The sequence below is a fragment of the Melanaphis sacchari genome, unplaced genomic scaffold, assembly GCF_002803265.2.
Source record: "Melanaphis sacchari strain LSU unplaced genomic scaffold, SCAv2.0 Contig134_pilon_pilon, whole genome shotgun sequence".
Classification (NCBI taxonomy): domain Eukaryota; kingdom Metazoa; phylum Arthropoda; class Insecta; order Hemiptera; family Aphididae; genus Melanaphis; species Melanaphis sacchari.
The window spans coordinates 155,674-166,147 of record NW_020270560.1 but is presented as its reverse complement, the minus strand read 5'-3'; the positions used below and the strand labels follow the sequence as shown (position 1 = coordinate 166,147).

The 10,474-nt window shown below is 25.7% G+C and overlaps 1 protein-coding gene across 2 annotated transcripts; it reads left to right on the top strand.

The window, feature by feature from the left end:
• Positions 1 to 4,384: 4,384 nt before the first annotated feature.
• LOC112591471 lies at positions 4,385 to 9,998 on the top strand. 2 transcript variants are annotated; one of them, XM_025335309.1, is made up of 3 exons: positions 4,385 to 4,477; positions 4,731 to 4,827; positions 9,146 to 9,998. In XM_025335309.1, exon 3 carries the CDS (start codon positions 9,146 to 9,148, stop codon positions 9,821 to 9,823), a length of 678 nt encoding a protein of 225 aa, XP_025191094.1. In that variant the 5' UTR covers positions 4,385 to 4,477; positions 4,731 to 4,827; the 3' UTR covers positions 9,824 to 9,998. The 2 variants fall into 2 exon arrangements, with proteins under 2 accessions (XP_025191094.1, XP_025191095.1); XM_025335310.1 differs by having other exon boundaries at positions 4,435 to 4,515.
• The last annotated feature ends 476 nt before the right edge of the window (positions 9,999 to 10,474 follow it).

Here is a 10,474-nt window from a genome sequence, read left to right as displayed (position 1 = left end):
GAGTATTGGGCTAGCAAATCGGTCTAATGAGTTTCAAACCACGATTGGCCCACGAAAACTGGCTAAAATCTTAGCGTTCAGACGTTTCTAGATTTTTAGAAAAAACGAAACACTAATAATCTTTACGTACGCACGATGAAGCTAAGCTACAAACAATATGACCGGTACGTATAGAAAGGGTGTTCTTACGATAAAGTACAGTAAAAATAAACGTAACGACAGCAAAGATAAGATTAAAGTACATTGGTTATCGCCGGATAATCGGTGTATATGTCAACTAACCTTCCCCTAATTGTTTCAAATAACCGATGTGATGTTTCAATAATCCGATTTATTTTCAATGTTCTAGTATACGTCCGATCCGTCCCGAGACATTTTGTTTGAATAACGCGATTGTATCAATTATCCGTATTTTTAATAAGTGGCTTCTACTGTATATTGTGTATAATAATTACTCCTAGTTTCTTTTCCAGTTTCAGAAAAATTGAGTCATTTCTCTGCGTGGGTACATACTTTTGGTCAGTTTATGCAAACGAGTTGTTTTTTCAAATCTTTATTGCTTTATTCATTGGAACTCGTGTTTGAATTTTGAAATAAACAGGTAGTTTTTAACTTCCATAATTAATTATTTTGTATCAAACATTATTGAACAGTTAGAAAAAGTTATTTTTTTATTTGAATAAAATATAATTAAAATAATGTTTTCAAAATTAAAAAATAATAAATTTAAAGTATATTTATTTATATTTTTATGAATCGGTAACTGGAGTTCCGCACTATGTAATCAGTTGTATTCAAATATGTGTGCTACAACGTACATGTTATAATAGTGACTTTTAGATGTCCAGATTTTATGCGATACACGCGTTAATGCGTTATTAATTTTATGGAATTGTATAGTGTTACACATAATATATCTATAATGTCCTTGTAGACGACTGCTGAAGAGAGACTCAATTATAATAGAAGCGTAATAATGATATACTATTTCTATATGTGTGTGAGTAAAATAAAAACTCGAATAGTGGAAATATGATACGAATATAGTCGTTAAATGATAAATAATTATATGCTCGGAACTATACGAACTAACTAAAGGTAATATTATTGTTTTAAATTAACTACAAGAAATTACTTTCATGTATAATATATACAATATTAATTTCATTCAATAATGTTTGAATTCAAATAACTTTTATTGAAATACATTTACATGCCATGGAAGTGAATAGATAAGTAAAGTACAGCGAAAGTCATAACAAAAATAATATTAAAGCATTAATAATCAAAAAGGTAATTGTACATTATTTCTCAAATGAAATGATATGTTTTTCCAACATAATACTATTTTCTTAAATATAACAAATTATGCATATTAATATATTATGCGCATTTGTGATCTAATTATCTAAACAAATAGGCGTAGATGCTTAGGCGTTTAAACAATTGGACTTTAATAATAATATCTAATAAAAAATAAATACTTACTTATATTAATACAAATTATTACAAAATCAAAAAATGTAAGTTTTATATTAATTTTAAAATTCTATTGTCTATTAGCTGCTTCAAGTAGGTACTTACTCACGAATATTGTTTTTAAATATTGTAGTGAAAAAATGAATATCCATATTCATCGTTTAAATACGTAATTTTGTCCAAATTTGATAGTAATGATCTGCAAGATCTAAATCGGTTGAGTAGAATGGATGAAATAGAACAATGATCTGATTTTCAGCGTAAAAATGCGATAAAAGTGTTGTTGTGTGAGTTGAAGCATTGTCATGCTACACAGATCAATTGCTCGGTTTGCGGTATTCGGTTCGGATTCGACGAACACGAAGCATCAAGCACTTCAACACATCCAAACAAAATTCAGTATTCACCGTTTGTCCAATTGAAACAAATTCACGGTGAATAATCAAGCACTTTGAATCGAAAAATGCGATCAATATTATTTTAACTCTCGACCGTTTTTAAATCGCTTCCACCATGTATACGTTGTTGTATGAGATGTAGCACCATTGCCGAAATCTTCCTATACCATAGAATACATTCCTGTAAACGATTTTTGAAGTCAAACACAAAAATGTATTGTGCTTTTTTTTGTTCCATGTTGTGACTTTGAACCTTGTACAAAGTACGTACATAACTCAAGACTGAAGAAACCAAACGTACTGATATTTTGTACACATTCTCGTTAGACTTTGTACTATATGATGCATTAGTTTTTTTGAGAGATAATGCACTTATATTCCATGAATAATTTTAGTTTGAAAATTTTTTCATACATATTGTGTAAAACTAAAGTTGTTATTTTATTTGTTTTGACTTTGAATATCCTGAAATTATACATAAAAATAGTCAGAAAATAATACAACATTAAACTATTTACATAAACGTATGTAAATCCTCAAAGGTATAAATAACACAAGACTTAATTTTAATTCTATAATGAGTCAACACAAAATATATACTTAAATTTTCAAATATAAAATTTCTATGGTTGTCGAGTGATATCGCTTTTGTATTTCAAAAAGCTTTATTCCATATAATAACGCATAATTTGTGCATATTTTAAACTGGAAATGTCTTCAGATTTATCTCTGAAAATTGCAATATCTTCACTATCGTTATTAGTTGATACTTATTTATCCATTTTTATAATTAGATTTTTTTTCATTATTGAAAAAACCCTAGATTTTTTTGATTGTACTTAAAATAGTTTAAGTTTAGCAAATTATACGCATTGTTCTTTTCCGTTTAAATTATTTTCAACTCTTTAAATTAATGCCTAACTTTTTTTTGAAATTCATGGCAATTTTTTTAAATGTAACATAGTTTCTGTTATTTTAGTAGTTAATTTTTTATTGAATTGTTGTCAAATAATTAAACACTTTGAATTTATTTTACATCGATTAGGTAAATGTATTGGTAACTCCTTTAATAAACAAATAAGTCACAAATAAAAATAAAAAATTATGTTTCATTGTTTATTACCGGAAATAAAATTGTGTTGTATACAGAATATATTATATTAGTATAGATAAGTAAAGTATAGGTACACAATATGTAGGTTATATATAGGCAATAATGGGGTATACGCTTGTATATTATACTTGTATATACCTCATGACTAGATAGTTTACCGATACCATAAATCATATTGACTATAATACTACTATTACACAAGGCTCAAAATAATAGTCCGTTTAAATTAAAAATTTGATCAACATTTAAATTTTTTATTTAATATATTTCTAAAACATGAGATTTTTACAAAATAATCTATAGAAATATGCAAAGTATAAATAAATTTTTCACAAATAAAATAAAAAATTTAGCTTTTTTTTTATATACTAAACATTTCAAAAAATAAACTTAAAGTATACACTATCATCGAACTATTATTATGTTATATTAGTCCAACGTTAAGTATTTTTAACGATTGGTAAATATTTTATGTTGTTAAAATTACATTGAGATTACTTCACAGACGGAAAATAATCTGTATGTATAATTCTCAAAATATTTAAATTTTAATGAATATGCTTATATGCATTAAGCAGCTACAGTCTACATGTAAGTCTCGATAGCTCAAAAACGAACGTTTTCTTAAACTGCACATACAAATAATTGTACGACATTTTCAACAACAAGCAATCGTTGTAATAAATGTTTTTGTTGTAAATAATATATTTCAATAAATTATTTTTAATCAAAGAACAGGAAAACTATAGTAATTATATAATATATATATATATGTGTGTGTGTGTGTGTGTGTGTGTTTATATTAAACATTTACCTAGAATTGAACAGAACTACAGCTTTTGATGATTGTCTAATACAATTTGCCATACTTAAAAAGAACAACACTACAATCTCAATAACAATTATCCTTTATTACCTATCTACGTTCGTGTAAAAAAGGAATAAAATTGAATTTTTTCGGGATTCTGAGTGATACGCATAAAAATATAAAATATAGTTAATACAAATCCACATAATCAATACAATATACTTCACTAGTTCGCTCTGCTCAAAATCTATAATAAAAATATGTATTAATATTTTTATTCACTGCATAGTGGGTACGTACTTAAATGCGTATATCAACCAAGAATATTAGTCTGTAATATCGTTTATTTTATATGTGTATTATAATATGTATTTTAGTCAATAAAAATAAAAATTTGTTCAGAAAAACCTATCATTAGATTATACAAATACGATCATAATAAATTGTGTAATATAATATTATACGATTGTCGTATTTAACCACCTCGTTCCCCACCATGGATGAACCACTATGAACTATAACGGTCGCACAATATATAGTAAAGTAATCCACCGAGCCACCCAGAACATAGAATTGACCAAAAACTGAGCCTTGTCCGGCTATCGTCTGTGTACCGCCAGTCAGTTGTGTGACAACTACCATTCAGTGTGTTACCGTCTTCCTTCCATCGAAAATTAGGTAACGTGCACACGTCTAAAATCATATTATAATAACAAGTATAATAATTTATTTCGTATATTTATCTATAAACAATATTATATAAATAATTTATATATGCATATTATATATTTATATATATTTCTTATTTATACAAATTCGATTTAGATTTTAATTCGATTTGTTCGGTTTTTTTTCTATTATTTTAATACACGTTAAATTAATTTTATTCTCCATACATTAATCCAAAATTGTTTTGTTTGTTTGTTTCTAGTCTGTGACTAGCGTCTAAACTTCGGAAACACAACAAAGATTTCGGCTTTTACAACGAAAAAGTTAAATTTCAAGAAGAAAACTAACTAAAACGAAATGTAAGTATTACATACTAAACAATTTAATTGATCAGTCGAGTATCAAATAAAAAGTCTATAGTACTTATAAGCACTCCATAGTGATCATTGTTTAGTAAATTAAATACCTATTAAAAATTAATATTAAATTATTATTGCTAAAGTAATTTATTTTTTTTTTTTTTAACCGAAAATAAATTAACAAATATACGCTGCATGTTAACTACATATACTATACGTTATTAAACAGCAGTTGTTTTAATTATTTTTTTGTCTGCAATTTTAAAACCACACTTTAAATTGTTCATTAATACATTAGAAAAATATATAAATATGGTTTGGTTAATTGTGTGATTAAATTTGAATCGGGCAAATATGTTTCTCCTTTTCAAAGCAATTTGATATTTATAGTTTTAAAAATCATAAAATGGTTATTTATTTTACATATTGTAAGTTTCTTTAATAGTTTTTACGTTCCACATTATTAATATAATTACGACTTACACTAGTAAATACATGGGCTTATACAAGCACTGATTATTTATATTTTAATAGATATTTTATGGAACCTGTGCTTTTAATTTTTTTTTTTTTTAAATATAAAAAATAATTCAACTAAAAAAAACTTTATTAATCGAGTTTATACTATTGTTTTATTTAGACCACAAAAATATTGTATGAAATAAGACATTCTATCTGTATGCATTTATAAAACAAACTTAACCTATTTTCACCAAAAGTGTACTTTCCCCTTTTCCACCAATTCCTCGTTCCTACTATAAATGAGATATTGACCGATTCTACATTTCCACCAAATCAATTTCTATATTTTGAAAATCTGTTATTTTTTACTGTATATGTTTATTTAAAATATAATAAAATATTGAAATAGCAGTACTAATATAACACACATTAATAAATACATTAAATAAAATTAAAATTATTTTTGTACTGTAAGTCAAATTAAACATTTATGAACGAATATATTTTAAAAATGGACCTATAATTTGATCAAAAAAAAAATATATATATATATATATGTATAATAATTATATATCTTTAACTTATATATATTTTTTTATTTTTTTAAATGTTATTATTCTTAATTATTGAACATAACAGCTTTCTATAGTTTTAAAATTATTTTGATGGAAATGTGAAATCCATAGATATTTAATTTGATGAAAAAAGCCAATGGGAAAGATAGACTTGTGGCGGAACACTGATAACATGTTACGCCTGTTATTATAGGTAGCAGTTACTGCAAATAACCGCATAATCATGGATTATAGAAATGTGTTGTACGTGTTTATCACACTAGGTACATTCTGTATTTACACACAATATTAATAAATGATAGATAAATGAAATTGTGAAAATCCAGTGGCATTATTATATTACAACAAATATTGTATAATAATAGTATTCGGGTACCACATATAGATTATAATGATCGATTTTAGTATAAGCAATTATATTTATTTGTCGATATTTTAGCATAGGCTAACAAAAAAAACCAATCATTTGCAATGAAATTATTTTTTAATATGAGTTTAAGTTTTGAAAACTTACTGTTTTAAGTATTTAATGCTAAAATATTTTTATTTTTTTTATTTTTAATCACGTAATGGTAACTTGTACCTTTTAATGATATTGTTATCTTTAAATTAAATATGTTTATATTTAGCATTTAATAAACTAATTTTAATATAAATAATATTAAATTTAAACTTAATTATACTATTTAATATATATATATATATATATTTAATAATTTAAATTTTCTTGTGCAGATAGAGATTGGGTTGTTCGTTGTGCCAGGACAAGCATATTATAATATACTAGCTATCCCCGTGCACTTCGTTACCCGTATAAAATGTGTCTGTGTAAAATTTGGTTGCCAAAATGTTAACATAACATTTTAGCGTAACGCGTGTGGATAAGTAAATATATTTACATTTATTTTTTTGAATTGATATATTGACGATATTCCTAACATATCAATATTAGATAACTGTCGCACCCGGCGTTACTTTTTTTTTGACCATTTAACAGCAGCATTTTTTTGAAATTATTTTTCATTTTTCTTTTTTTTTTTCTTTTTTTTTATGTTGAACGATTTAAATTTAATTTCCTTTCATTCTGGACTAAAAGTTGCAATATTGTAAGCTAAAAATAATGAAAATTTTTTTTTATAGTTAAACTACATCAAGTATTTACTAAAATATTAATTACTAATAATAACTAATAATTGGTAACACAGATAAAAAAAAAAAATGTCTTATATCCGTATACGCTGATTATTTAAAATAATCAATAACTCAATTAAATCAGAAATAAGCTTAGAATTTGCTCTGCAATGTACTCTTTCATTTAAAATAAAATAAAAATCAGATGAGTAATTTAAGAAAAAATGTGTAACAAATATTTCTATTTTAACATTTATATATATATATATAGAGAGATAAATGAAATCAAAGGAGTAAAATTTATTTTCTATGTTTGACAATTTAATTTTTTAATTTATACTATCCTCAATATCAGCAAGGCTTAAGTATTTCAACTTTGAAATGTTGACATGTGCAGACATATACACAAATTAAAACCATATGCGATGGCTCGAAATCATTGCAGCTGCAGTATTTTGAATATTTAAATTATAAATCAATATCACTAGGTTATATATAATATTAATATACTAATATAATAATAATACAAAGTGATTTTTTTGACATAGAGATTCGTTTATACTAATAATACTGGTTTTCAATTTATTATAAATATTTATCTAATAATATAATTATATTACGTGTCTACCTATATAAAAAAAAAATCTAATTTTTAATAATAATTTGTGTCAAAAAACTTTTTATATTTTTGCCATTCATATAGCTGCATTTAATTTTAATTTGAATTCTACTAAAGCAAAATATTATTTTAGAAATAATAATGAAAATTATGTCAAACATTATTTCAGTGAAAGCAAACTAGTAGAACTGCTTGTCTAAGGCTTGAAAATAATAAAGTTTACTATATTATGGCTTCAGTATATGAAATTAAAAATATGAAGAAAAAATGTTTATGTACACTGCAAATGATAATTCACCAAACATTTTCAATCCATTATTTTATTTAATAATGAATTTCAAATTCTGATATTTGGAATTTATAAGTATACCTACTTGAGGACCATATTTTACATTTTTATATAATTTATATTATGTCTTGTATTAATGCAAAGTTTTTTTTTTTTCAAATGAGATTCAAACTTTTTCCTGTGAATTAGTAAGCAAATTATTTTTTTTTAATGTGGATATATCTAAATCAAAATTCAAATAAGTTATTTCTGAGTTATTAAAACTTATATACTAAGGATAACAAGTTTACAATAATATAAAAAACATGTAGTATTTATTATTCTTAGAAAATGCTTACAAATTATAAAATGTTGATAGATTGATAGATTAATATTAATTAGTAAAATTGTCAAGCCATCATAACCTCCATATTAGTCTACAACTTTCAAACCTATTAATTATTATCATGAACGTATATTATTCTTACCTCTTGGTAAATAAAGTTGAATTAAGTTGAGTACATTATTGATGAATCTGCATTAGTTTTTTTCAGTCTATGTTTATGGTTAAAAATGTATAATATAGTGCTAAGCACCTACCATTTTTAAAAATATCTTATTTTTTTACGATATGTTTATTTATTTGAATGATACTCCAATTACTTAATAGTTTTTTTTTTTACTTATACTTACAATTTTTATAGGAAGAGGGAAGTTGAACACAATTATGTGTATATGTAAATACGTTTATAGTGCTCAACAAAATTTTAAATAATTCATAACTTATAACTTATACATATTATTCTAAGTAACAGAAGCTATTTGCTTGATATTTATGACATGAAGCTCTATAAAAACAAACAAAAATTAAAATTAGATAAATAAAAATCATCACATTAAAAATTATATTTTTTATTACAACAGTTTAAGTGTACCTATTTGAAATTACAGATAAAAACATTTTCAAAATCTCAAAAATTAATTAAGTAGTTAAGGTTTTCAATGGTCAAATTTATCAGTCTCTATTATTTTTAAAGACGTAAATTAGGCTGGTACAACAATAAAAGGGGGGAGAGGGGTGATATGTTTATCTTGACATTTTTTTCAATACCAGTGTATAAGTGTATATTATTTACTTAATGGTATCTCCCCTTCCCCACAATCATTAAAAAATCATTATTTAATCGGCACTGGAAACATTTTACAATATTATTTATGAATAAATGCAATATTACTTGTTATTTTATATTATATGCACTGCAGATGTCCGACCAGCAGGGAGACGACGGCAGCGAGTGGAGAAAATCGTTGCCCGGACTCTCTGGGTCGGATAATCCGCTGTGCACGCCAAAGCAGATCAAAAACTCAACTCTAGACGAATTGCGCCGGAACGAGAGACTGTGGATAGCGTACGAGAGAGGCTGGTGCGATTTGTTGCAGTCATTCATGAATATGCAGCTGATGCAGTCTGAAACGTCGTATATGTTGCCTGAACTCGCGCGGCCTGGGGTACTAGACCCCACAAATTCTGTAGCTTCCGGTGCAATCGACGCAGCCACAAATGTATCTAATCTGGAGAGTGTATCGAGTAGTGACCCGATGAATGAATCAGCTAAAGTAGATGTGACAGACAAGGCAAGTACATCAGATACAACTGTGCCCGAAAATGGTTTGCCCAAACAGATTGATGTTCGTGCTCTCGCATCGCGTATAAAGCGAACTTACAAATATTCTGACGTTCGCCTGTGCGAATTCCAAGGACTTGGGCCACGTAATACACAGCAAATGTCGCCGAAAACTGAATCCGGAGAGATTGGGGTCTCGAATTTGGTTGAACAGATGTCAGCGATCAGAATCAAGATCACGACACCGGAAGCAACAGAATTCGAACTAACCGATACATTTGACGACGATGAGAAGTTAAACGCCGACAACGAATAGTTTTTGCAAGCTAAAAAAAAAAAATTTATTATAATAATCAATTATTCATAAATATTATAATCAAGACTTGGAAGTTATAGCACTAAATTATTTATTTTTTAATCCTCTAATATGCACTTAGAAATACCAAAATATGCATTTTAAATATCACTAAAAATTGAGAAATAAGACATAATATTACGACATAATACAAATTTAAAAAAAAAAAACCTATATAAATTTTTACTTATTTTTTTTTTTTTAAATACTTTTAAGTTTTATGTTTACTTTTAGCTTTATAAAATGTTCATAAGGTTTTCTGTAAGTATAAGATAAATTATAATATAGGTACTCATTGCTTGAGAACTAAAGCTATTCATATAACCTCTAGCTGTTTTATACATTTCCATTGATTTCAATTGTAATTTTAAACGTGTTCAATGAACAAGTACGTATAAGAAAAATGTATTTTGTATTTAGTTCCATTCTTTCATGAGACGATACATACAAATAACACTTACAATAAATTTTAAGTGGACGAAATTTTAAACACTAATCATATTTTAAAAGTTCTAAGAGTTAAGAATTGCAAAAAAAAAATTTTAAATGCTAAAACTTCCTAGTCCTAAATTTATTATATTATATTATTATAACGAGTAGAGTATAACTGTT

What these genes read in the sequence shown, in the direction of transcription:
- LOC112591471 (XM_025335309.1), top strand. Translation starts at nt 9,146, where the DNA reads ATGTCCGACCAGCAGGGAGACGACGGCAGCGAGTGGAGAAAATCGTTG.